Genomic DNA, 27,546 nt, shown 5'->3' on the forward strand with positions numbered 1-27,546 from the left:
TAAGAGGACAGGCCAAGGGCCTCCCCTGCCTGGTTCCCCTGACGGGATGGGAGTCCTGGGGTTGGGGAGAGAATTCTCTGGGGCTGGGTTGTCTCCCTGGAAAGAGGGGGTTGAATGCCTGGCAGAGGCGTGAGCAAGGCTGAGAAAGGAGGGCTGGGCACCTGCCTTTGGTTGACTGGTGAGACACCCTCCCAGCGACCATGGTATTTCACTAAAACAGAAGAGCCCTGTGTCCTCTGATGGGTACAGAAACACCTGCATCTGTGTGTGGCACACAAGTGGGCAGAGACACGGCAGAAACAGAGATCACATATGTGGACATGCTGATGCAATCCAAACACATGTATCCTTACAATCACAGGACACCCAAAGGAAAACACAGGCACATGTTTCCTCCCAGATGTGAAATCATACCTGGGATCACAGGGGCCCACTCTGTGTGTGAGTCCACAGACAAGGGGTGAAACACAAGGATACCCAGGCACAAGGAGCAGCAGACCTTCAGAGAGACATACAGGTTCCCAGAAACATGCCAACGCATGTAGGGATACACACCACACAGACATGGCAGGTGGATGGGAACGCTCATGCATGGGGCTTGTGCGGGGACACCTGATGGTACATGTCCACCCATCTGAGTGCCCAGTTCCCCAGGCACACTCCCAGCACCCTTCCGAAGCCAAGACTCTTCCCTCTCCAGTGGAAGAGGTGCCCAGGTGCTACCTGCCACCTGCTCCATCCATGGGCACAGTACCTTAAGAGAGGGCTGGGGAGTGTGGCCAGCAACAGGTGGTGGGGAGTAAGTGGAGGCCTGGCAGGCAGGGGAATGAGAGGAGGGATACCCAGCCCTTATAGTCAAGGAGGGTGAGCTGACCCGGGTGAGGGATTGTTCACTACAATTCTTCCCACCTGGTTCAGCATGGGCCTCGCCTCCACTCCACCTGGTTCAGGGAGAAGGTGGGGCTGCCATCGTGCAAGTCAGTGGTGGTGCTGACTTCAGGACATGACTGCATCTTCCACGTTCCTCAGGAGAAACAGCAAGGCAGCTTCCGGGACAGAGAGGATCCCTCCTTGTTATCATCAGGGAACACACCTGGGCCTGACCCCCACCTGAAGGATGGCCTTCTGGCAGGAACTACCAGTGTGAGACCAGAACCAGGCCTCGGAGCAGCTACAGTGACAGGAGTCCCAGTAAGTAAGCCCCTCTCCCCTGGATATGAGCCTGACTCAGCTGTGTCCTTGGCCAGGATCACACCGGTGGGGCCAGCTCAGGAGAGAGAATTTCTGGCTGGATGATTTGGGGCAGGGCTCCCTTTCCAAGCTGGTAAAAAGGGTAAGGTATCATGGCAGCTGGGCAGAGCTTATCTCGATGGCTTCCTTGACTGACAGCCACAAGCTGTACTCTGCTGACCATGACTCTCAAGGAGACTGTGAATGGATATCGTCCCTATACATTGTTGTTGTTGTTGTTCAGGCGCTCAGTCGTGTCCAACTCTTTGCAACCCCATGGACTGCAGTGTGCCAGGCTTCCCTGTCCTTCACCATTTCCTGGAGCTTGCTCAAACTCATATTGATCAAGTCGGTGACACCGTCCAACCATCTCGTCTTCTGTCTTCCCCTTCTCCTCCTGCTTTCAATCTGTCCCAGCATTAGGGTATTTTCCAATGAACCGGCTCTTTGCATCAGGTGGCCCAAGTATTGGAATTTCGGCTTCAGCATCAGTCCTTCCAATGAATATTCAAGGTTGATTTCCTTTAGGAGTGACTGGTTTGATCTCCTTGCTGTCCAAGGGACTCGCAAGTCTTCTCCAACACCACAGTTCGAAAGCATCAATTCTTCGGCGCTCAGCCTTCTTTATGGTTGAACTCTCATATCCATACATGACTACTGCAAAAATTATAGGCTCTATACATTGGGGCCTTAGAAACGCGTCTCAGGTTTCGCCCACGGGGAGGCGGCGGCTAGCTAGGGAAGAGTAGGGGTCCCAGCTGCCCTGCCTTCGTGCCAGGTCGCTCGCCCGAGGTGAAGGCCGAGCTTCCACCGCCTGTTTCTCTGGGGGTCACCCAGGATGGTCCAACTTGGCCGCCAGGACACGGGCGGGCCTGGGGAAACCGGCCAAAGTGGGCGGAGCTCGACTGTGAGGCAGAGTGTGGGCGGGGCTCTGTGGGGGCAGAGCCTTGCGCGCGGCCGGGGGCGGGGTTTTAGGGGCAGGGCACCGTGGAGGCGGAGCTCCAGCCTCCGGGCTCCGCCTTGGGGGCGGGTCCAGGCCGCCCCGGCGCGTTGTGCCGCGGCGTTCCACCCTTCCGGCTCGGAGTTCCATTCACCGCCTCCGCCTTCCGCCCCGCGCCGGCTGTCCGCGAGACCGTCGCCGCGTTCCATCTTCGCGCGGCCCTTGCGGCGCCCGAGCCCGCAATGTCGGGCCCCAACGGGGACCTGGGCACGCCGGTGGAGGCGGGCGCGGAAGGCGAGGAAGACGGCTTCGGGGAAGCAGGTGACTCGGAGTAGGGTAGGGTGGCGTGGGGGGAGCTGCTGAAGCTACGTTTGCTTTCTCGAGGGTGTCATTCTGGGAGGGGGAATCGGGGCCGGGAAGAAACTGCAGAGCCCTCCCATCCCCCGCCCCAGGGAGGGTCCGGAGCTGCAGGCGCTTTCCTGAAATTCGGGGCGAGCACCTGCGACCTGGCCCCTGGAAACCGCAGCCCTGGAGATCTGTGGTTAGCCGAGCCTGTTTTACAGATGAGGAAACTGAGGCCGCTTCAGGGATCACTCGCTTTGGGGGAGGGGGTGGATTAGGACCTGCTTCAGCCACCTCTTTCAGCCCCTGTGGAGATGGGGACTCCTAAGGGCGCTGAGCTGGGCGTGGACCCTCCTGGGTTAGCACGAGGGCTATCTGGGTGGGCGTGCCGCCCTGCTGAGTCAGCATCCCCAGCCACCTTTGCTGGTAGTGGTCTGGAGCCCTGGCGAATGTGACTTGCTTACCCATCATCCTGTTGCCTGCACAGCACTGCGCGGGGGAAGGGGTGGGGGTGGAGGTAGGAGGCTGGGGAGAGAGAAAGATCGGCTCCCTTCTCACCTTCTAGAGACTCAGTTTCCCCATCTGTAAAATAAGAATGGTTTAGTGTCCCCCCACATTGAGATGTATCAGGATTAAATGAGAAAACGAATGAAGAGTAGGCTCCAAGCATGCAAGTGTTCTGTAAATGGTTAGTCCCTTTAGTGTAATAAAGATTAGCGTATTAACTTAGAGGTCAGGACTTAGTAAATGCGGGGTAAGTATAGACTCTGCTTTTGGCTTTGTTTTGGGTACCAGCTTTATTGAGCGGTAATTCACACAGTATACAATTAACTCATTTAAATTGTACAATTCAATGGGTTTTAGGATATTCACAGAGTTGTGCACCCATCCATTGCCGGGGTCCAGCCCCGGCTGATCCAGGGTATTCGAAGCGGGGACGGCGTCGGCGACCTATTTAATTATTTATTCATCAAAGATATAAAGAGTAATAGAATGAGGATAGCTCAGTAGGAAAATTCAGTGGAGAAAAGAGGCTGAGTAGCTTGGTTTACGCGGGAGACCAATAAAACTTCAAGGCAAGAACTTTGCACCACTTACGTAGGCCGCAGGCGTCCTTCCGTTCTCCCGAAGGAGAGGAGACACTGAGGCCTCCCCGGTCGGATCTTAGAAGCCCAGGCATAATTAGCAAGCATGGTGGGTTCCGCGCTCCAGATGGAGACTCAGCCAGAATTTGAAAGAGAGAGTGACATGGGGAGACCAAGTTTCAGTGAACAAAGCCCGCACTTTATTTTCCAAAGTAGTTTTTATACCTTAAGTTATGCATAGAGGATAATGGGGGAAGGGGTAGAGTCATGCAGCAAGCCAGGCTTTCTTCCTGCAAACTTATCATATGCAAAAGTTCAGGTGATTGACATCATCTTGTGGCCCGGAGGCCTGTTAACATTTTAAGAAACTTATTTTTCTCTAAAGGTGATTATTCCAAAGTCAGGCACCAGCCTCCAAAAAAGCATTGGACAAAGCTGCATTTTACATTTCTATACACCCATTATATCAATCAATACACTGCCAAGGACACAGTAGGTAAGGAGTATGGAGACTTAGCAGCAAACATTGGCCCAACAAGTGAAAAACCCTTCACCAATACAATTTCTAATCAATCTTTTAACTACTCAAAGGAATCTGTGTTTAGGCAGTTTAGAACATCTCCTGCCTCTCACAGTTGGGAGGCTCTGAACAATCACATGTGGCCGGAAAAACCCATTCAGGCAGGCTAGAGGATTTCCAAAGGAGTTTGTAGGTTGAAACACTGTCACACCCAGGAATTATTAACTGGAGCTGTAAGCTAACTCTTTTTTTTTTCAAAGAGAGGTAGTGGGGGACAGCCCCCTGTAAAGTCAGAGGTGTAGGTGAAAGCACAAAGCAGAAAGTAGGTAGACTCTGGTTTGGGGGGTAGATGCTCGAGAATTTCCAGGGGGACTCCTGAGGCTCGATCCCGCCTTTGCGTATGCCGAGCCTCCTTCCTCATGACCTTTGTCATGGGCGGAGTTCCTCACGCTGGCTCCCGGCAGTGATAGAATTCCAGTTGAGCTATTCCAGATCCTGAAAGATGATGCTGTGGAAAGTGCTGCACTCAATATTCAATATGCACTCAATATGCAATATGCCGGCTCCCGGCAATCCATCAAGACCACAATAGTTGTAGAACACTTCCTCACTCAAGATCTACATTTTTATTAATAAAGAGGTAGAGTGAATGGGGTAAGCTGTGGGCTGCCAGGTTCCCCCCGGCCACTGCTGGTGAAGAGCAGCCAGGTGAGGTGCTGGGAGCTGTGATGGGGCATCGGGAAGGACCTCCCGGGAGTCATGTTGAGTGGAAGTTGGCAGATTGACAGGATTTAGGACATAGAGGAGGAGGGTGTCCTCAACGGAAGGCAAAGACTTGGAACTGAGAGGTACCCTTGACACTTGACTCAGACAAAGCCCAGCCCCAGGAGTGGAGACACCCACCTCCCCAGCCTCCTCTCCACTTGGGTCTCTTAACCAGAATATGAAATGTTGCTAATAGTGACCATCTACTAAGTGCTTGCTGTGGCCAGACCCTGAGTTCTTGATATATGTATTTGATGTCTCACAATAACCCACTTTGTCCCCTTTTCCCAGAAAAGTGCAGTAACTTGCTGGGATGGAGAGGAACTGGGACTGAAACCCAAGGGCCCCTGCTCCGCTAGCACCACCAACCAGCTGCAGGACCCTAGGCAGGTCTCTTCCTTCTTGGACCTCAGTTTCCCCATTTGTACCACAAGGGAGTTGGACTCTAAGATCCAACAGAGGCTTTCCAGGACTCTGTCCTCTGTGAGTTGGGACAACTCTGAGCAATGGGTACCCTTCCCCCAGAAGGCAGACACCTTTGCACCCTTATCCCAGACGCTCTTTTCTGACGCTGGCCATTCCCACACACCGCCAGCCACTTCCCCTTTGTCCCAAGCTGGCATCTGGGTGTATCTGAGTCATGGGCTGGCTCAGAACTGGGTCCCGCAGTGGGCACAGGCCCAGACCTTGGCTCCTAAGAGACACTGTGTTGCTGAGAGAGGCAGATCAGATGTGTCAGTGGAGGAGAGAGTGATGGTTTCTGATGGAGCCCAGGGAAGGCTTCTTGGAAGAAGAGGCTTTTGGAACTGGTCCTTGAATGGCTGTTGTGGTTGAAGCATTCAGGGTGGCAGGGTCAGTTGAGAAAAGGCAGAAGGCTGGAAAGTCAGGCTCCACTCATTCATCCATTCATTCAACAAACGCTCACCGTGTGACAGTGAGGGCACTGGGGGACGGCGGTGGAAACAAGCCCCCCTCTCGCGGAGCTCTCACTACAGGCTGGGGGAGACAGACCGGCACCTGATCACAGCAGTCGAGCTGGAGGTGAAGGCCATGGAGCTGTGAGAGCAAGGGGTCAGGAATAGAGGCCTGACCCAGGCTGGGGTCACATCCACGCTGACACTTGAAGGATGGGTGGGGCTCCTCCAGGAGAAGAGGAGGGAAGGAAGACAGAGGAGGACACAGCACACTCCAGGCAGAGGCCACAGCAGGTTCAAGGGGCCTGAGGTGGGCAAAGGCAGGTGTGAGAGAAGGGAGCAGGGCCTGGGAGTCTGCCAGGAGCCCTCTTCTGAGGGCAGGGGAGTCAAGCAGGGCTAGAGAGTAGGGTCTGCCTGAGGACAGAAACCTGGATTGCCCGACTCAGGCGCATGGGCTCTGGCCTCTAGGCAGTTGATGCAGGAAGTAGAGAGACTCGGCATCTGGCAGGACTTCCCAGGCTGGACACTGTCTGCCTGACCTCCCTATGACTACTCTAACCCTAGAAAAAGATGGCACACTAAGCTATTTCTCCAATGCCTTTCTTCTTTTGATATACACCCATTTTCCAGATGGTGACAGTGAGGCTCAAGGAGTAGGGACTTGCCTGAAGCCCTTTTAGAGACAGGCTGGCACACAGTGGTGGTGGGGAGGGTGCCTGGGAGCCCTGAGGAAATATGGGGCCTTGACTGTCTTTCCCCTTCCAGAATACGCTGCCATCAACTCCATGTTGGACCAGATCAACTCCTGTCTGGACCACCTGGAGGAGAAAAATGACCACCTCCATGCCCGCCTCCAAGAACTGCTTGAATCCAACCGGCAGACACGCCTTGAGTTCCAGCAGCAGCTTGGGGAGACCCCCAGCGATGCCAGCCCCTAGGCTCTGGGAGCCCCCCGCCAGGCCCCAGCCCTGCCTTGCTGGGCTGGGCTCTGGCCTGAACACTCACCACCTGGCTTAGATACTTTCTCAAGGGCTGGCCGACAGATCTCCTGGGGGTTCTGCCTGCCTAGGCCACCTTTCTGGTACTTCCTTTGGTGTGCCTAGGCCAGCCCCCACCTCCCAGCATCCCCTCCTGGAGCCAGGTGTGGGCCAGTGGCTCACCCACCATGCCTGCCTGTCCAACTCCTGGACACTCCCCACTCTGCCCAGGCCATGAGTGTCCACATTAAACGGGTCTCCAATACAACTGCGCCTCCTCTCTCTTCTGTATCCTGGGATGAGCACCCCAGTGGCCGCCAGAGATGACAGGGCAGTGGAGGCATTGATCACATGGGGCTGGGGTTCTTGGCCTTCTTGTATTTCTGGGCACAGAGGTGCAGGTGAGGTCAGGGCTTCCTCCCAACTGGATATGCTCCTGGCCAGAGGTTGCTCCCCCAGGCCAGCTGAGATAGCATTGGCCATGCTGTGTGACCCTGGGTGATGTGCTCAGCTTCCCTGGGCTCTAGGGCCTTTCACCAAGACAACCAACACCAAGACATGCTGTGCAGCCTTGGGTTCTGCCCTCTGGCTGTTGATTCTCAGTCTTGGTCCTTAGTCTCCCCATCTGGCCAGTCACAGGGCTGGTCTGGTTGTCTGTCTCTAAGGGTCCTTCCAGATGGGGAAGTAGAACTAAAGAGCTTGCTCAGCCAGGGCCCCACTCACTGATGATTCATCATAAGGTCTCCTGACAAGAAGGGTGGGGCCTCCACTAATGAACATGAACTTGGAGCCAGAGGGCCTGAGCAGTGAGGACCCCCCCACTCCCACACCAACTTTGGTAAGGTCCAGCTGGAGAGAGGCCAGGATGGGGGTCCAGAACTCAGGCTTGGGATCAAATCCTGGCCTGTCACCAGATGTATGACCTTTTCTGCAGGCACTGGACCTTGCTAGGCCTCAGTTTCTTCATCTGTAAATTGGGGATAACAACAAGACTTCCCTCCTGGGGACACTGTGAAGATTAAATGAGATCTTACTTAAAGGTAGTACTTTCCAAGGTTGGGTACATGCTTAAGAGGGAAACTGAGGCTCAGGAGGTGAAATACCTCATACTCCCAGAGTCCCTGGTGAGGGACCCTGTCTTCAGATTTCCAGTTGTGCCTCCTCACTACCTGCAGAGGCTGGGCGCCAGCTGGGAGCCGGCTGGGGGCCCCCCTTCCCCTATCCATGCAGACAGAAATGCTGGTGGAGACTATACAGGCCAAACTACCTTCCTTTATTGGATTTTCAGTAAAAATACCGACCATATCAAAGTCTCCACACAAGACTCCTAAAAAGCATAGCCGATTGGGACTGAGATGGGGCGGGCATGGGGTGCTTCCTCCATCAGGTTCTGAGGCGTCTGGAGCGCCGAGGCAGTGGGGGCCGAGGGGGTGTGGGCGTCACCTTGCTGGGGGTTTTGGCTGTGTCCTGGGTGCTGGGCTGGCTGGGTGCACGGCCGCCAGCGGTGAACAGAGCGGTCAGGGCGTTCCGGGCGTTGATGGCACACCGGCGGCTCAAGGGCCTGGCGGTGGGGCTGGGTTTCTTGGCCTTCTTGTATTTCTAGACACAGAGAGTGCAGGTGAGGTCCGGGCTTCCTCCCCACCTGGTGTGCTCCTGGCCACAGGCTGCTTCCCTGGCCCCACTGAGACAATGTTGGACATGCTGTGTGATCCTGTGTGACGTGCTCAGCCTCTCTGGGCAGACCTCTAGTGCTAATCCCTCAGCACCACCCGCTCCAGAACAATTGCAAAAAGACCTTGGCCCCAACCTGGTTTGGATTCCCTTTGTGGGTAGAGCCTCTTGTTGGGGGCTGTGCCCAGGGGCTGAGGCCAAGCCTAGAAGGGAGGTGGCCACTGGCTCTTCCCATCAGCTCGGACAGAGTCTGACCCCCCGGGCAGGGCGGAGCGGGGCGGGAGGCCGGACTCACCTGCAGGTTCTCGAAGTGGGCCAAGGACTTGCAGTGGGAGAGCTGCGCCCCCGAGTTGCTGTGGTAGAACTTGTGGCAGATGCGGCAGACATAGCCCATCACGGGCACCAGAAAGTCCACCCCTGAAGGACAGCAGGGTCTAAGCGCTCACATCCCCATGCCAGCTCGGTGCCTCCCCCCCACCTAGGGGCCTAGCCTCCCCTAATACCCTCCAGGTGCAGAAAGAGACCAGGACGAGGGGCCAGGCTACCTGGCCAGGATGCTGTGACTGGGACCCGAGGCCCGCCGCTCCTGCAGGTGGCGTCTTACCATATGCAGTGTTGGGGCTGTAGGTCTCCGAGCCTTTCCACTCCTCTATGGATATGTCTCTGGATCTCATCTGGAAACACACCAGTGTGGGCCCCAGTTGGTTCTGGCTTCCCTTAGTTTCCTCCTAAACACAGGCGGGGCCTGAACCCACCCATGCTCTGCAGTGCCAGCCCCTTGATTTCCAGGAGGAGGCTGTGGGTGGCATCCTCTAGGCCTTTGCCCATGCTGGTCCTGTCCCACAGAGTGCCCTTCCCAATCCATATTTTCCAGGTGCAGCTCAATCTGTCCCCTCCTCAGGGAAGCCCTCCTGTTCCCACAGTGGCCATAATCCACACCCAACACATCACACGTGGCACTTCATTGAATCCTCGTAACAACTGTCTATGGTTCACCCATTTCACATATGAGGAAACTAAAGCCCAGGCTCATTAACTCACTTGCCCAGGGTCACCCAGCTGGTTGATGGAGGAGTAGGGTAGTGAACCCCAAGCCCTGGTTAGCCTTTACCATGACCCCCCGCCAGCTCCTAGAGGCTGCAGAGACCACAGTCTCGGGCGGGGTGGGTTTCAAGTGATCACCTGCTTGACATGAGCCCCTTCCAGACAAGGCCATGCCAAGCAGTGCCCTCCACCACTTACCAGGCAAACAAACACAGCCTCTAAAAATGATGACCACCCCCAAGGCTGTGGCCCTTCCTTACAGTCTGAGTTGGGACTATTACTTCTAAGCAGAGAAAACGGAGGCTTAGAGAAACCAACGGGCTCACCCAGGGTCATGCCACTACTGATTTCTGAGCAGCAAAGCTGGCATCACCCCCAATTTGTTTAGGCCTGGAGGCCACGCCTGCAACCCTCCATCCACAGCCCCTCTGTGCATGCCCTCCTTGGCTGCCCCCTCACCACCCTGGACTGTGACTGGAAAGCTCTATGAGGACAGGGGCCAGGCCTTGGTCCTGGGTATTCCTGGTATCCAGGACCAGGGCCTGGCCCAGAACAGGTGCTCCAGAAACACCTGTCAAACTGAAAAGCTCCTCCAGCTCCTCACTCATGGGAGACAGCAGAGCTGATGTATTCCAAGCACAGGCTGTGGAGTCTCGCTTCCTCGCATCCAAATGGGTGAGAATCTGCCAGGAAAGTGCCTGGTTACACGCCTAGCATATAGTAAGCGCTCAACAAATGTTGACTGCGGGAGTTCCCTGGTACCCTAGCAGTTGGAATTCCAGGCATTCATTCCCATGGCTCAGGTTCAATCCCTGGTCAGGGAAATGAGATCCCACAAGCCATGTGGCATGCCAAAAAAAAAAAAAAAAAAGGTTGAGAGCTTCCCTAGTAGCTCAGTGATAAAAAATCCGCCTGCCAATGCAGGAGACATGGGTTTGATCCCCAGTCCAGGAAGATCCCACATGCCGAGGAGCAACTAAGCCTGCGTGCTACAACTACTGAAGCCCTAGCGCTCTAGAGCCTGTGCTCTGCAACTAGAGAAGCCACTCCAGTGAGATGCCTGTGCACCCAACTAGAGAGGAACCCCCACTCGTCACAACTAGAGAAAGCCCGTGCGGCAATGCAGACCCAGAACAGGCAAACATTAACAAATAAATAAAATTATTTTAAAAATTGGGCAATCTGGCAAGCTTTCTCTGTAAAGAACTTGATAATAGGTACTTAAAAAAAAATAAAGTTGACTGCTCTCGCCACCATCATCACCATCATCACCTTTCACGGACTTTCCCGTATGTACCACGTAGCTCCCCTCTCCATGTCTCTGCGATGCTATTCTCTTGGCCTAGGACGCCTTTCTCTTCCGCAACACAAGAAAAAATTTCAAGCAGGCTTTCAAGACCTTGCGTATTTCACCTGCCACCCTACCGTCGTCATCATGCATATTTACACATTGTCATGTTGAAGATAGTTCCTAATAATACTAGATTGAGGCATGTCTTTGTGCTTGCAAATGCCAGCACAGTGTCTCCTAGCCCCTGGGAGGTGGAGGGAGGTCTCTCCTGGTCTGGGAGTCCAGCCTCCAGCCTCCTTTCCACGCCCCCTCTCCCCAAGCACCTGCTTGCAGAATTCCTCCTCAGCCTCGATCTCTTCTTCCTCCTCGTCATCTTCCTCCTCTTCTTCATCGCCCTCAAAGCAGCCCACAGCGTCCACCGTGATGAAGTGGTCCTCGTCTTGGCCGGCTATATCCTTCTCCAATGTCTTCAGCTTCCCGGGGTGGGTAAGGGCTCAGGTCAGCTCTGGGCAGCCACAATGCGACACCCCAAGCACCTCACACCCCAGAGAGCTCCAATCCCTCCGGCCCTGCTATGAATTTGGACTGGAATACACCTCAACTTGCTCTGTAGCCTTGCCCAAGGCTCTATACTGCTCTGGGCCCCTGTCCTCTGAGGGAGCTGGGGTTACCTCATTGGCTTTGTCCTTGTGGCCCTGGGACTTCACGTGCTCCACAAATTTGCGGGGGGTCTTGAAGTAGCGGTTGCAAATGGTGCAGAAAGGTCGCAGGGATTGTTTGGCGAACTGAGGAATGGAAGGCAGGCCCAGTGGGTAGTGGGGGCGGGCAGTGTTCCCAGGTGCAGCTGGGCAGGGCCCAGCAAGACACCACCTCCCACCTGCAGGCCTCAGGTGTGCTACATCCAGTCTCAGGGTTAGGGTTAGAGTTAGGCCACTCTGCAATCAGCAGACTGTGCTCCACAGAACACAGGCAAACACAAGATGGGATGGCGGATGGCAACAGAGAGACCGGACAGTCAGAAGACAGACAGAGCAGGCGCCAGAGGACCCCATGAGCCCCGAGGCTGAATGTGGGGTGAGATGGTGCCTCGCCCACACTGGACAGATGGGGAAACTGAAGCCCAGAGAGGAAACATGACTGACTCATCACAAGCTACAGCCATGCAGGGACAAAGACTGACGTTTACTTTCTGCTTCCAACCTGGGCTACCTCCTCCCCAGCCCTGGGCCTGGAGACCACACACGGGGTGCCTTTACAGCCAGCGGCGGGGGCGCCCTGGTACCTTGTGGTCTTGTGTCCTGCGGTGCTGGATCAGGTCCCCCATGTAGTACAGCTGGCAGGTGTTGCACCAGCGCCTGGGTGGAGGCTCTCTGATGACAATCAAAACAAGTACGTGTGACACCGCATTCTTGTTGGAAAGACAGCCGCTCTTCCGGATGCTCCATAAAAGGAATGCAAGTCCAACAGAATCTGGTTTTTTTGGAACCTTAACAAATGGATTCTAGGGTTCGTCTAGAAGAATGCTTAAGAATAAGAGAGAAAACTTGGTGGGAGGGATGAGATTTAGAAGCACTGGGGACACCAGGAGGCCACCAGGACAGGTGACAGAGCTGAAAATATCTGGCCTTGAGAACTCTTTATCCTTCAGTTTGGACGCCCTGTCTTTCCCAGAGCTTGTCTGAGCCCTTCCCCAATTCCAGGACCTGTCTCCATGCCTGTTAAGTCAGGCCCCGCTCTGGGACCCCCAAAGTCCCACTGCCATAGCATTGCCCACAATGGATTGGGAGGACCTGATTCCCTCTCTGCCCTCACAGCACCCCGGCATCCCTGGGGTCTGGCAGGGGATCAGTTCAGAGCTTCTGACTGTGAGGGAAGGACAGACAGCCCAAAGGAAGGACGCCGCATTCTGGGCGGGCCGAGTCAGGATCCAGCAGTGTCAGGGCGCAGTGCAGCGCATCTTCTCCACCTGAAGCTTGTTTACAGCTTGGGCTACAGCTCTGCATTCTGTCGCAAGATCTATTTTTATATAGTCAAACTCATTCTGCATATGCAATTTTGGATCCTGTTTGGTCCTGACATTGCATCATGCATATGTTTCCACATTGTCAGCAATTCCCTGCCGTTGTCCTATATATTATTAGTTCTCCCACCAAGTGGAAGAACTGATCTAAGTCCCTAGTTTGGGATATTTTAGATCATTTCCAAGTAAATTTTTTCATCACTGCATGAACTCTGCAAGGAACATCTCTGTGTCACCTTTCTCCTGGCTTTATGCTAATTTGGCTCAAGTATAACTCCTAGGTTAGCAAGCCAGGGGAGGCTTAAGGGTGGAGAACATCCTACAAAGCCACGGGGAAGTTCCTCTCGAACTGAGACCAGCTAACAGAGACGCAGCCTTTGGAGAGAGCTCCCCGTCACTCAGGGAATGCAAGCAGAGGCCACCCAAGGGCCCTTCCTGTCCCCTCACCCCACCCAGGGAGCTGCAAGCTGTGACTCTCTGTAAAACCTCATGGCGGAGCCCCTGACCACTGACTCAGGGCCTATCCGACCAGGGAAAGGATCTGACTTGGCCTCCACAGGACTCGTTTCTTATTTTTTTAAGATTTTTTTTTGGGGGGGGGGGTTGTGAATCATTTTTCTAAAGTCTTTGTTAAATTTGTTACAATACTTCTTCTGTTTTATGTTTTGGTTTTTTGGCCACAAGGCACATGGGATCTTAGTTCCCCAACCGGGGATTGAACCCACACACTCTGCATTGGGAGGTGAAATCTTATCCACTGGGCCACCAGGGAAGTCTGCTGTTCTGGTTTTAATTCTGAACTAGCTGTTAACATCATGAAATTGGGAGATTCACATACAAATCAGTTTTTAGATGCTTCTGAGAAACCAGGAAATCTGGAGCTGAGTGGCAGCTGTTTGGTGAGACAGAGCCCATGTCCCTAGGATGGACTGAGCTAATGCCATCCTGTTTCTCTCACTGCTGAGGCCTCCCAACTTCTGCAGGCCTCAGTGGTTGCCCACTGAGCATCCCAAGAGCCAGTCCCAGCCTCTGGAGGGCTGACATTTCTAATGGAGCAAGCCCCTATGACTAAGAAAGGAGAAAACCCAGGGACGTTCTAGTCTCAGCCCATGAGATGAGCAGGTCCCGCCTGACCATCAGGCCCTGTGGTTGGAGGCAGCACATATGCCAGGGGAGTGGGGGGGTCTGTGCCACAGCCCAATTCCCTCCCACATAGGGGGTCAAACTGTTCCTGCCTGGATGGAGCCTTAAGAGACTGTCTAGGGGCTGCCCTGCTGGCCCAGGGATTAAGAATCCACCTACCAATGCAGGGGACACAGGTTCAATCTCTGATCCAGGAACGAAGATCCCACGGGCCATGGGACAACCAAGCCCACGAGCCACAACTACTGAAGCTGGCATGCTCTAGGGAATCTGCGCCCTGCAGTTTGAGAAGCCACTGCAACGAGAAGCCCGTACTCCACAGAGAGTAGCCCCACTTGCTGCAATTAGAGAAAGCCTGCACGCAGCAACAAAGACCTAGCACAGCCAGAAATAAATAAATACAAATTTTCTTTAAAAACATAGAGGCTGTCTAGTTCATGAGTTCCTGCCTTACACCCCTCGCCAGGCCATTTTACAGATAAGGAAAACTGAGGGCCCAGGCCACACAGTTAGTGAAGAAGTATTTGGGAGAGGGCGATCTTAATGCCTTAAGACCTTGTGGATGGTAGATCAGGGGTCCCCTCTGCCTGGGCTGGCTTGTGAGACCACCTCCCCTGCACCGTCCAGAGCCTCTGAGACCCCCCGCTCACTCGTCCTCTCTCTCCAGGACGTCCCGGGGCACAGGCAGCAGGGACAGCAGGTAGGCTTGGCTCATGTGCTGGATCTCGCCGAGCCGCTGCTCGTGCTGGGCTCCCGACATGTGTTCCTGGAACTCCTGCAGCAGGCGGGAGCGAGGAAGGGGCGTGAGGAGTGAGCCCCTGAACACTGGGGCTAGAGGAGGCCTCCAACCTGGGCTTCCTGGCCACCCCACTGCTGCTGGGAGGACCTTTCTCTTACGACCCTGTATGGGCCAGAGAAGGACAGTAAACTGGGGCCCAGAGTGAGCACACGCCAGCCAGAGCCTCTGCTCCCGCTGGAGACCATGAGCACCTCCGAGGTGAGGAGCAGTGTGATCAAATTCCAGGTCCCCGTGGCTCTGCTCAGGCCAGGCACAGAGGGGCAGCGCTAACAATAGTGACAGTAATCACACCAGTGTGATGCTGTTACTGAGGCTGCACGCGCTCTGGGCCAGCCCAGCGACTCAGGACTTCAATGTCAAGTTGCTGAATCCCCAGAACCCCTCTGGGAGGCAGTTTTTCTTTTTCTAGAGGTGGTTTCTAAAGGTTTCTTCTGATGCATGCAGAAACTGAGGCACCAATGCCTCAAAACCCTTGAATTCCACCTTCCAAAACCCACATAGTCAGTCAGGGCTGATTTGCACCAGGTCCACCCAACTTGGAAAGCCTGCCCCCTGGGCTGGTCCAGAGATGTTTTGTGATCTAAGGTACAGCTGCTGGAGGTGGGGCTTGGGGGCCCAAGTGGACACAGAGGCAGCCCTGGGAAAGGCAGGCTGGGCATCACATACAGGCCCCAAACCCTGCACCCGCCCCCGAGATCTCCCACCCCCACACCAGAGGGTACCTGCTGGCTACTGCAGCCGGCCTTGCAGATGTAGCAGAAGAACTGAAGGGCCTGCTTAGAGGGTGTGCTGGCCGCCGCAGGGGTGGCAGAGGTAGAGTCACTGGCCCGGGGACCGGGTGTGAGGGGTACGGTGCTAAAGGCCCGGCTGTCGCTGCTCTGCAGGATGGTGACCTTCAGGGATCCCCCGGCCCCCCACACCTGCACGGGGAGCAGGAGCAGAGCTACCACCAGCTGGGTGCTTATGGTGAGTCAGCCCTGTGCTAAACTTCTAGGAGCCCTCCTGACAGCCCATTTTACAGGCAGGAAAACTGAGGCTCTGAGCCATCAGGTGATCACCCAGGCTCGCTCAGCCAGGCAGCACCGCAGTCAGTATTCAAAAACCCAGGTCCCCCTCAGTTCTCCCTGCCTCCTGTGACAGATGGAGAAACGAAGATGCAAGGAAAGGAAGGGGGCTTTGCCACAGTTATACGGTAAGGTGCTCCAGGTGGCACCAGTGGTAAAGAACCCGCTTGCCAATGCAGGAGACATAAGAGATGCAGCTTCAGTCCCTGCGTCAAGATCCCCTGGAGGAGGGCATGGCTACCCACTCCAGCATTCTTGTCTGGGGAATCCTATGGACAGAGGAGCCTGGTGGGCTATAGTCCATACAGTCGCCAAGAGTTGGACAGGACTGAAGCGACTTAGCACACAGAACAAGTGGAAGGCAGAACTGGGCCCCAGGCCCCAGACACAGGCTTCCACACCACGCTCTCTCCGCTGGAGCAATGTAACTCATGTGGGGGCTCTAGTTTTGGGGTGAGCAAGCTGGAAGGGACCCTTATCACCAAAAGTGCCTCCAGACTGTCAGAGCAAAGGCACGTAAAGGCCCACATGAGAGCTGATGAACACTGTCAAACCCAATCTGGTCTGCCCGCAAACCCAGGAGGAGGGCTGCCGTCACATTTCACAGGAGGGGAAACACCAGGGGTCCCGGGAAGCGGGGGCATGCTGGGGCAGAAGGAGGCCATCCCACCACTGGGCGCACCATGTAGTCCTCATCAGCATCTCTACCCACCCCCAGCATCTCCCTCGCTCTTTTTTCACATTCTGCCACATCCAGGCCACCGGTCAGCTCCTCCTGGCTCTCCTCCAGGGCACCCCCTGGCTCTGGTGGGGCCTCCTCTGGGCCTGAAATGACAGAGGCGTGCTCCATTTCCCATGGTCCATCTCCCACCAGGGCCCTGAGGGATGTGGGCCTGAGAGCCACTTTCCCTGCCCACGGCCAGGACCTCAAAGCCTCCACTGCACATGGACCAGAACCCTGGATCCAAGCCCAACCCTCAGTAGCAGGCGGCACCCAGTCAGGGCTGGACAGTGCTGGGGGAGGAGCGGGGTCCCAGCAGAGCAAGTCCCATTACCGGGCCGGCTGGGAGTCACTGCTCACTTACCTGCTCTAGCTTCTACTGTATCAGGCAATGTTTCCAGTGCTGCAGAGCGAACCAGAACTGGGGCTTTCTCCGACGCTGGCACCGACGCCTGTGGCTGAGTCTGAGGCCGTCCCTGGGCCGGTTCCAGTGGCTGCACCGGTGATTGAACCAGAGGTTGCTTGGGTGGCTGCTCCGGCGGCTGGAGCCTCAGCTGTGCTTCCGCCTGGACCTGTGGGCACGTCTGCGTCTGTGCCTGCTTCTGCAGCAGTAGCTGCACGTGCCTGGGGGGCTGCGGCTGCGCCTGTCTCCGTGGCGCTGCCTCCTCCTGCGGCTGCCGCTGCACCTGCTGCGGTGCTAAGTGCTCTGGAGAGGTCTGCGTCTGTGCCTGCTTCTGTAGCTTTGGCTGCACCTGGGCATTTACGGGCAGCGTCTGTGGCTGGCTCTGTGGCTGCACCTGGGCTGTGATCTGCAGGACCCGGGGCTGAAATCGTGGCTGCACGTGGGCTTCCAGGGGCTCAGGCAGCAGCTCGGGTGTCTGTGTCTGCTTGGGTGCCATCATCCGGGTCTGCAGCTGGACCTCTGCCTGCAGTTGCCCTGGGGGCCCCTTCTCTGTGGGCTCCTCTGAGCTGGGAAGGGTCAGAAGATCATATTCATGTCTGCCAACTGGCCCCAGGGGCTCCCAAGAAAGGCCCTGACCTAGGCTCCAGTCCTGGCTCTGCTATGTACAAGCAAGCCCCTTAGACTCTCCAGGTCCCAGCTTCCTCTAAGCAAACTGATCACTTGCTCCCACCTCCCACAACTTGCTAGTATGTATTCAAGGCCCTGGAAGCCTGCCTACCCTCTGGCCATGCTCTGAGGTTCCAGGTACACATTTTCACCCCTCCACAATGGCCCCCTCACCTCACTGTGGCCCAGTCACAGTGAAGAAGCCAGAGTCCATTTGGCCAAGGGCCTTCCCGGGTAAGACGCAAAATTAGGTTTGACCTCCCCCCACGCCAGAAACCAAGGTCCTTGCCTTGTTCCCTTGAAGGATCTCACCCCACCTACCCCTACCCTTTGCCTTTGCAGGAATGAGGGTAGAGAACACCTGGGTACCAGACAGGTTTTCAGCCTCAGTTACCTCTTTGACTTTTTAGCTGGCGGCTCAGAGACTTCACAAGACTCAGGCTCAAGTGCTGGAGTGCATTTCTCCTTAGCGATGTCATCTGGGCACTGGGGAGGTTCTTGGTCTGGGATGGAGGGCAGGTGAGAGAATGCCATGCCAGGTGGAGCACGTATGAGCTCCCAGTTCCAGGACGTGGGGCCTGGGCTCACAATTCCCCCCACCCCCTGTAAGAGTCCTGCCTCCCAGATCTGCCTCCATGGCTGCTCCCCGCACCCACCTCCCCTCAACCCACATCCCTCTGAAGGACCAGCAGCTTCCCTCTCTCCCTCACCTTCGGGTGTTTCTGTTCGGGGCTCTGCGGCTTCTTCAGACCCCTCTGGGGGGTCTGACTTGTCCTCCACAGGCGTTGTCTGAGAAGAAGAATCCTACTTCCTTTCAGAAACCATTTCTGATATCTGCCACCCACCCCAGTAAATACCCCCTTGCCCAAGAGCAGCTCCAACATGTAGGCTCCAGGGGATGAAGGAGCCTGGCCCCAGAGCTGCCAAGGGAAGACCCTAAACACCCCGGGAATCACGTCCAGGAGTTCCATCTAGCTGCCAGCCTGTTAAGTAAATGCAGGTTTGGGCGACGCAATACTTCCTCCAGGTCCATGATGCTGCCCCCTGATTTCTTACCTTCTTCACGAAGCAGCCAGAAGGACCCTTCTCAAATGCAGACCTGATCATGCCTCTTGTCTCTTTCAGGCTGAGACCCTGCCATGACTTCCCATAGCCCTGGACTATTCCTTCCTTGCCCCAAGCCTGAAACTAACTCCCCTCCCCAGGCCCCTGCACAGTCTGGCCCCTACCTCAGGCCTGTTCCTCCAGCCTCAGCTCTCATGCCCCCTCTCCTCTCTGTGTCCATGGTGGCCTCTCTGGCTCCCCAAAGCCCTGGATCTTCTCCCACGGCCTCAAAGGCGCTTCTTGCAGGAAGCCCTCCTAACCCATAGTACAGGTTCCCGGGGGCCTTGGACTTCCATTTTGCGGCATTTCCCACAGCCATCATTCATCGGCTGGAGAATTATGTATATTAAGGTCTTGTCATCACTACCACCCTCCTCCCAGCCCAGAATCTCCAGGAGAGCTGGGCCAGATGCCTTCTCTGCCCCAGAGAGTCCTCTGCCGGGCCTTAACAGACATCTGCTAAGTGAACACAGTTCCAGATGGCTCCAGGGTACCCCAGGGAGCCCCAGGGGTCCACCTGCCGCTTCCCTCCCTCCTACTAAGCCCAAGGGACTAGCGGTGAGAGGAAACATGCAGCACTGCAGGGCTCCACGCCCTTCAGAAACTACCCAGCTCACCCTGCATGACACAGGCACTGGTCTGAGAGTCAGGAGGCCCGGACTCTGGGTCTGCCTGGACAGCTCTGCAGCCCAGGACAATCTCCACCCTCCTTTCTGAGCCTCTGGCTTCCCATATGTAAAATGGGGCAAGAAGGTAAACACTAGACAGGACCATGTTAGGACAGGCTCAACTGGAAGGTCAGAGGCTGTGACCCCTCTCTGGAGGGAAATGCCTCACCTCTGGATGTGGGTGGTGTCAGAGCCAGAAAAGGTGGGTGCTGCCCCCTCTCCCAATTGGGGTACTCTCAGGAATGTAGTGTGTATGAGGAGCTGTCTGGACATCCGGGGACAGGACAGACAAGGGAGCATATTATTTCCTCTGAAAACATCCTTGGTTCTTCCTGCTCAAGTCAGGGAGAGCTCACTAAAGGCTCAGAAACTTCAGCTGGCAACAGGGTAGAGTTTAGGATTTTATAACATTGTTTTACCCCAATCACTTTTGTTTTACTTCTATGCTTGGGGATTTATTCAGAGTTACTGTTACTGTGTTGCTTTTTTAAAAAAAATTTTTCAGATAGTGATTGTTCCTTTTTTAAATAAATGTAACAGAAAAGCAGTGTTCATTTAAAGCTATAATACCCCAGACAGTAGCCAGCAGGCACGTGCCTGACTTTCAAGCACTGGAATTGCAGCAAGCTGAGTCGAGATGTAAGAATAAAATATATACCAATTTTAAAGAATTAGTATTAAAAAAATAATCTCAAAAGAATATAAAATACCTTGTTCATTTTTTATATTGATTACATGTTGAAATGATCATTTTTAATATATTAGGTTAAATACAATATGTGAGTAAAATTAATTTTGCCTGTTTCTTTTTACTTTGTTACTGTGATTACCTGAAATTTTTATTTTTTTTTAATTTTTTTTAAAATTTAAATTTATTTATTTTAACTGGAGCTAATTACTTTTGAAACATGTATTCTATCATATAAGAAACGAATTGCCAGTCCAGGTTCGATGCAGGATACAGAAATTTTTTAATTACATGTGTGGCTCACATTTAATTTCCATGGGGCAGTGCTGATTTAAAGAAAGTTGGTAAAATATATCTACAATGAATACAGTATTATATGTCAATTACACCTCAGTCTTTTCAAAAAGAGAGAATTGTTAGCAAATAGTATTAGTAAATAATAGAAATGGTAAATAAAAAGGGAATGAATAGTTCGAGTGGTGTTCGGATATAGCAAAAATCACTTTGGGGTTCAGAAATATTTAAAGTTTTAGAAACACTAGACAAGTCTAACTCTCTCCCCTATCATTTTACTGATAAGGAAACTGAGGCACAGAGAGGGCTATGATCAGCCCCAAGGCCAGTGTGAGCTGGAGGGGGTACTGCTGGTGGGTCCCCAGATGTGTCCTCTCCCATCCACACCTGCTCCACACCCAGACACCACTCACCTTGCGATTGGGGGTCGTAGAGGAGGAGGTCCGGGCCTGTTTCTGGGGGGTTCGCCCTGAAAGGTTGAGCTGGGAGGGGTTGATGGGGACCCCGACGGGAGGAGGACCCAGCAGGGACTGCCGAGTGGCCTGAGGAAAGAATTGCTGGAGATTTGGGGTGGCCAGCTGTGGGGGTGTGAGGCTGGGGGGTGCCAGGTTGGGGGTGGCCAGGTTGTAGCCACGGAGGTTACCTGTGGGTGAAAGAGGGCAGAAGCGGGGTTACAACTGTGGTCGGGTGGTAAAGGTTAGGGTCAGGGGTCAGTGCCCCCAAGCATCATGGGGGCATCACGGATAACTTCAAAGGGGACCCTTCCCACCCAAGGGCAGCCAGAGGGGAAGAGATGAGAACCGAAGGCCCAGTCCCACCTGAAGCACTGGTGGGAGGGGGCTTTCAGGCTGGTTTTCTGCCCCAGCTTGTGAGGGAAGGGGCCCTTTTCCCTCCTCAAATGCCTCCCTAGTCAGTGGCTTGGGCACCCCCAGAAACTCTGCTCACCCCCAGGCATGCTTTAGGGTACACTTTCAGGTATATAAAAGATTCAGCACAAGATCCAAAGGGAGAACCAGCAAGATGACTGGTCTCTGGAATAACAAGATAACTCTCCTACCAACACCAGCTACCCATCATCAAAAGTCTCCTGGGGACCTCCCTGGAAGTCCAGGGGCTAAGACTCCACGTTCCCAATGCAGGGGGCCTGGGTTCCATCCCTGGTCAGGGAACTAGATCCCACAGGCCACAACTAAGACCTGGTGCTGCCAAATACATAAATAAATATTTTTTAAAAAAGGAAATGTCTTTTGGTGACTGGGCACTTGCTAAAAACAGCCTTAGTCACACCACCCAGCCACCATCAGGGTAACTATTATCCTCTCTACTGATGATAAACAGAGACACAAAGTGAAGGAGCGGCTTGTCCAGGATCTCCGGGAGTGGCACTGCTGTCCACTCACTGGCTCCCAGGTGGGACTCTTGGGGTCCTCCCGACTCCCCTCTCTCTTTACCCTCCCCCATATGAGCCAACACCATTTCTCTTAACCCTGACTCTTGCCCTCCTTCTCAGTCTAGCCTGACTCCCCTTCGGATCTCCACTCCTATCGCCCCTCTTCCTTCCAAAGCCGCTTCATCCCATGCGTGAATTTCAGCTACAGTCTTTGTACTGTGATACTTCTAAAAATCACATTCTGACTTTGCCCCTCCCTCTGCTGAACCCATCCATAGCTTCCTGATGCTCAGGAAGGAAGCCCACTCCTCACTCTGCAAGGTCCAGCCCTGCTCCCCTCGACCCCCTCTCTTGCAGTTCTCTCACACACACCCACTGTGCTCCAGCCACACGCTCCCATGCATGGGTCTGCCTCAAACAAGCCTGGGTCTGCCTGCCTCTGGGCCTTTGCACATGCTCTTCCTTCTGCTTGGAGTGTTCTGCCTCTGCATAACCAGTCATCCTTCATTCCCCCCTTTAGGTGATTCTCCTTTGAGAGGGCTTCTCAGACCCTCTCTCTGTCCCTAGAAACCCAGCTTCCCTGTTCCCAGGCCAGCTGCACAATTTCCTTGTCTGCTTCCCACTGTCCACCACTTAACCACCCTGGGAACTCCTTAAGGGCAGGCACTTCATCTGATTCAGAGCACTGGGGAAGTATCTGATCCAATAAAGGACAGTTTAAATCCTTGCCCCAGTGCTGGTATGGGAAACCCAGTGGTTACAGGCATGTATGGGTCAGATGTGCTGGGAGAAATGGTTCAAATGCAGGTTCCACAGTACAAGTTCTGTGACCCTGAGCAAATAAGTTTCCCTGTCTTAGCCTCAGTTCCCTCATCTGTAAAATGGGTATAGTAATAGTGCTTGACTCAATGTTTTATGAGGATTCAGTGAAATACACAAGTGTGCCTGGTATTTACTAAGCATTTTGTGAACATTAACTTAAACACATATACACGTATGTGCAAAGAGAACGCCAGCCAGCTCTTAAACAGTGAGATAAAAGATGGCACACTCTAAAAGAGAAATGGACAAAGAACATGGACAAGTCACAACATGAATTACAAACGTTCAGCAGACACAGAGAAATGTTCAAGCGCACTAAGAAATGTGACTAAAAGCACTACAAGAAATGTAAACTAAAGCGTTAGTGATATAGCTTTTTCGCCAAGCAAATTAGACTAGATGTATATACACATATATATTAGAAAAGAGTATAATACCCAGTGTTGCCGTGGGCATGGTGAAACTGGCACTGTCATACGTGGCTGGTGGCATTGCAAACTGGTCCAGTCCTTTGAGAAAGCAATTTGGCAATACTTATCAAGAACCATAAAACACGCATCCTCCCTGACCCAGTCATTCTACTTTTGAGAATCCATAATAAGAAAATATTCTCAAACATGATATTCACCCCATTATTTAAAGCAGCAAAAAAGAGAAAGAAAATAAGTAGAAGAAGGAAACAGCTGAGAAAGTTTAGGGACATAAGGGCACACACCTCCAGAGGAATATTAAACAGCTGTTAAAAATAATCTTTATAGAGACTGTCAAATCATATGGTAAATGAACATGCCATTCTGCTCAGTGAAAAACAAACAAAATACAGCTTTTCATGTATATCAGTAATCACAGTCATACATAAAGCCCCAATTCTGTGCCAGAAAAAAAATGGGAGGAGATATACCAACACTTTAATGGGTATTCTTTTTCTTTAGAAGTGAGTCTACATATGATTTGGATTTTCTTGTCCTCTTTTTAAAATATTTCTTTTGCTCTTTGAAGAGTGTGATTTTTAAAATGAGAAAGAAAAGAGTGAAAAAAAAATGTAAACGTTGTGGGTTTCCGTATGTGGTCTTATCTCTCTATCCATCCCTCTATAATTTATAAGCCGGCTCCTAGGATCATCCAGAGTGACAAGATCACATCTTCTGACCTGGCTGCATACCCTGCTGGGAGGCAGGATAGCCTGGTGTCTCAGAACAAAGCTCTGTAGTAAGACCTCTAATCAACACCTGGGCCTCAGTTTCTTCATCTGTAAAATGGGGCCATGAGTGTATCTCCCCTTAGGGTTGTCAGCAGAGTCAAGAAACTGGATTTGTAAGGGGCTCAGCATAGTGCTCAGCCCTGAAGGACCAGTCAGCATGTCACAGCTACCCTGTGGGAGGGGCTAGGTCTGAAGAAGAGCTGGCTCCATGTCTCTGGACCCCTGCCTCCTCCCACAGTGGCTGAAGTATTGGGAGCAGCATCATGGAAAGAAAAGCTGAAAGACTGCTCGCCACGTGGAGAAACCCGGGTGAGGGCACAGGCTTAATGCAGAGGGCTAGAGACACCTACTCAGAGATCCAGGGGTCAGGAGGCCCAGGCCTCCATCTAGCTCAGCCATTGCTGATGCTGTGTGACCCAGGGCGAATGACTTCCCTTCTCTGGACCTCAGTGTCCTCATCTGTCAAACAGGATGCAAAGGAGGGTGGTCAAAATAGATCTTTCTATCCATCGTATCATCTAATCTCTCAATGTCAGCAAAATATGTGCTGAGTAGCGCCCACAGAGCTAGCACTATGGCCAAGGGCACTCCTCTGTGATCAGACAGACCTGCATTCAGCTGAGCAACCTAGGGACTTCCACCTCCCAGAGCCTCAGTGTCCTCATCTGTAAACTGGGATATTGACAGTAGCTCCCTCTCAGAGTTGCTGTGTGGCTTGGATGAGATTCAATGAGCCCGCAGCCATACCTTGTAACTGCTGCAGAAGCAAAGCTCTCTGCAGCACAGAGCCGTTGAGGAGGGAGGTGGGGCTGGTCCCCTGGAGAGTCAGGAGCTGCTGCTGTGGCTGCTGCTGGGGGAGCCCCCTGTGTGTTGAGAGCGGGGGTCAGAGGGTCATGGGGAGAGGCAGACCCTCCCTCTCCCTCTTCTCTGACCCCCCTCCCCTCCATTCTCTGCCCCTCTCTACTGCAGAGAATCCCCTTGGGGTGGGAACTGATGACCTCCAGGGCTCAGACAGGGCTGCCCCTGGGCCAAAGGGCTGGAAAGGGGGCGACTCCAAGCAGAGTCACCCAGCCCTCCAGTGGGGAGCTCACCTGCTGACGGTCATGGGCAGTGGGGCCTGCGGTGGGGACTGCTGGAGCAGCTGCTGAAGCTGCAGCAACTGCTGCTGTTGAAGCTGCTGCTGCTGGAGCTGCTGGAACTGCTGCTGCTGGTTGAACATGGTGGCTGCGAGAAGGGAGGGAGTCAGGTCGATGGATCCCGGTCGCCCAGGCCCAGCCCGCGGCCCTCGCGCGCTGCAGACTGAGCTACACGGATACCCTCCCGGTTAGGCCCAGAGCGCGCCACGCGTGCGCTCCGTCCCTTCAATACTCCTCCAATCCCACCAGCCGCGAGGTTTAACCACCCTCCCGCCTACTGCCTCCAAATCATCCCAACAGTTCCTCCTCCAAAAGCCCAATCCCGCCCTCCGTCTCTCCACTCTCCACTCCGGTCCCTCCAGGAGCGGTGCCTGACACTGATACACCTCCCACCCCACCCTTTGGCCTTTCTTTAGGCCAATCACGTGCCGAACAAGCCAAGCCCCGGGCCATTCACACCCCTCTAATGCTCCCACCCCGTCCCGGGTGCGCGCGTTCCGTCAATAACATCACCCCACCCCCACCCTGCTGCCACCTTTGACTGTCTTACGCGAACAAAGTAGGAGGAAGGCTTCCCTCCACTCTAACCCAACCGCCGCCCCCGCCCCCATTCTACCAGCCTCTTCCTCTACCGACAGATCCAGCATCACATCCAAATGCGGCGTCCCCACCTGCCCACGAAGCCCTCAGTCTCCATCCGAGTGGCCCCTGGGTCCTCGGCCGTCCCCCCGAACAGTGCCCGGACCCGCGCACTTCGTCCCCGCCCCGGGAACCTCACTGCCACCTCCCCTCACCTGCTCTGCCGTCTCGTAGCCCTCACCGGCTCTGCCGTCTCGTAGCCCTCACCGGCAGGGCGGGGTGGGCCGGGCCGGGCAGCTCCGGCTCGAGGCTCCGCGGGTCCCCGTGTCTTCCCGCGGCTCCGCCCCGGCCTATCCACTCGGAGGGTCGGTCTGCGGGCCGGGCCAGGGCAGCGCCCCCTGGAGGACGGGAGGTCCAGGTCACGCTGCGGGGACGGCGGTGCGCGGTGGGGGTTGGGGGTGGGGGGAGACGGCTCACCCGGCAACGCGGCCGGCGGCGGGAGTGGTTCCAGGCTGCGAGCCGGCGCCGGGCACCGAGCAGACCTTCCGCATCAGGAAGGGAGGGCTCTGAGCCCCAGGTCTGTCTGTCGCCCAGAAGGGGGTCTGTCGTCTGGCGGGGACTTGGAGGGGGGCTTTGAGGAGGACTGTCCCCAACCGATCTCCCCGAAGACCCCACTGTCCCGCGATCCCGGGGGCCCCGCGTGGGGCTGGGGGTGGGAGGGGGTGAGGAGCCATCCGCTGTACATTTGGGGACCGAGACCCAGCGAGGGGACGCCCGGCACAAGAATTTGCCCTAGAAGGGGTGGTGGGGCCGGGGAGGGGTGCGGGTGGGGGCTCGGTTTGAAAGTGTTTTGTTTTTTTCTCGGGTTTGGCCGCGGAGCCGCGGAGGAGGGCAGAGTTCAAAGATTGAAAAAACGGCGCTCATCGTCCTGCTCTCAAAGACCCTTTAATTTCGCCTCTGTCCGGTGTCCCGGTGCCTCGCTCCTCGGTCCCTACACTGGGTCACAGTGTGCGGTTACTCGGGAGGGATCCTTTTTCTCTTTTCCGTAATACAAAGCCGACCACCGCTGTACCAGCCCTAGGCAACTCGCTCTTTGTATCCGGAGCAGACAGTGTGCCCCGCGGCGCACGCGGTGGGGCAAGGGACTGCAGGCCCGAGGTTGGCCCAGCGGAGACCGGAGGGGCAACCAGGCATCGCAATCACGTGGCCAGCGCTGCCCTAAAGCTAGGGACCCGCGCTACTACGGCCCCTGGGGCGGCAGCACAGGTGCCTAAACTCGGCCTGGATTTAGGCGCCAACAGGGCTGGACGTGGGTGGGACTAAAGGGGATGTCCCGCCTACGGGTGGAAGGGCGGCCCGGGCGCTTCGGACTTTGAAGCAGAGCCCGGTTTTATACCTGAAGGGCAGGAAGCGACAGCGTATTGTGTGACAGCATCACATCCGCCCAGATTCGGACACGGCTCGAGATTACCCCGGGCTTCCAACCAAGCAGATCTCGGCGCTAGCCGGGATTGAATTGGGGGTCCTCTGCCTCCTGGCTAGGCGACCCTGGCAGACGCGGGAGTCCTCTCTAAGCCTGTTTCTTCGTCTGTAAAATGAGTGGCCCCTCCCGGGGAGTGTGTGTGTCTGTATGATATTACATAATGTTTCGCACTGGCGTCTCGCACAGGGCGAGCTTAGCAAATGCCAAAGTAAAAATATATATACGGTTTAGTTCAGTTGCTCAGTCCTGTCTGACTCTTTGCGACCCCATAGACTGCAGCATGGCCAGGCCTCCCTGTCCATCACCAACTCCCAGAGCTTACTCAGAATCATGTCCATTGAGTCGGTGATGCCATCCAACCATCTCATCCTCTGTTGTCCTCTTCTCCTCCTGCCTTCAATCTTTCCCAGCATCAGGGTCTTTTCAAAGGAGTCAGTTCTTTGCATCAGGTGGCCAAAGTATTGGGGTTTCAGCTTCAGCATTAGTCCTTCCAATGAATATTTAGGACTGATTTCCTTTAGGATGGACTGTTTGGATCTCCTTGCTGTCCAACGGACTCTTAAGAGTCTTCTCCAACACCACAGTT

At 54.6% G+C, this 27,546-nt stretch overlaps 2 protein-coding genes across 8 annotated transcripts; one reads left to right on the plus strand and one right to left on the minus strand.

Annotated features, from left to right (window-relative positions):
* The first annotated feature begins 2,220 nt into the window (after positions 1-2,220).
* On the plus strand, positions 2,221-7,041 carry BBLN (bublin coiled coil protein). Its single transcript, XM_055541276.1, has 2 exons — positions 2,221-2,491; positions 6,562-7,041. The coding sequence occupies exons 1-2, from the start codon at positions 2,413-2,415 to the stop codon at positions 6,732-6,734; spliced, it is 252 nt and encodes an 83-aa protein (XP_055397251.1). The 5' UTR covers positions 2,221-2,412; the 3' UTR covers positions 6,735-7,041.
* Positions 7,042-8,025: 984 nt separating this feature from the next.
* On the minus strand, positions 8,026-25,835 carry CIZ1 (CDKN1A interacting zinc finger protein 1). Of its 7 annotated transcripts, none has more exons than XM_055541269.1 (18): positions 25,693-25,835; positions 24,854-24,986; positions 24,510-24,625; positions 22,999-23,070; positions 20,763-20,992; positions 18,306-18,384; positions 17,990-18,098; positions 16,891-17,495; positions 16,518-16,630; positions 15,464-15,661; positions 14,593-14,717; positions 12,062-12,149; positions 11,451-11,564; positions 11,103-11,252; positions 10,060-10,171; positions 9,049-9,118; positions 8,740-8,861; positions 8,026-8,372 (listed from the first exon to the last, which is right to left on the minus strand). In XM_055541269.1, exons 2-18 carry the CDS (start codon positions 24,979-24,981, stop codon positions 8,101-8,103), a joined length of 2,703 nt encoding a protein of 900 aa, XP_055397244.1. In that variant the 5' UTR covers positions 24,982-24,986; positions 25,693-25,835; the 3' UTR covers positions 8,026-8,100. The 7 variants fall into 7 exon arrangements, with proteins under 7 accessions (XP_055397244.1, XP_055397242.1, XP_055397243.1 ...); XM_055541267.1 differs by having other exon boundaries at positions 18,306-18,399; XM_055541268.1 differs by having other exon boundaries at positions 18,306-18,399; positions 25,719-25,824.
* Between the last annotated feature and the right edge of the window lie 1,711 nt (positions 25,836-27,546).

Source organism: Bubalus kerabau, chromosome 11, assembly GCF_029407905.1.
Source record: "Bubalus kerabau isolate K-KA32 ecotype Philippines breed swamp buffalo chromosome 11, PCC_UOA_SB_1v2, whole genome shotgun sequence".
NCBI classification, from domain to species: domain Eukaryota; kingdom Metazoa; phylum Chordata; class Mammalia; order Artiodactyla; family Bovidae; genus Bubalus; species Bubalus kerabau.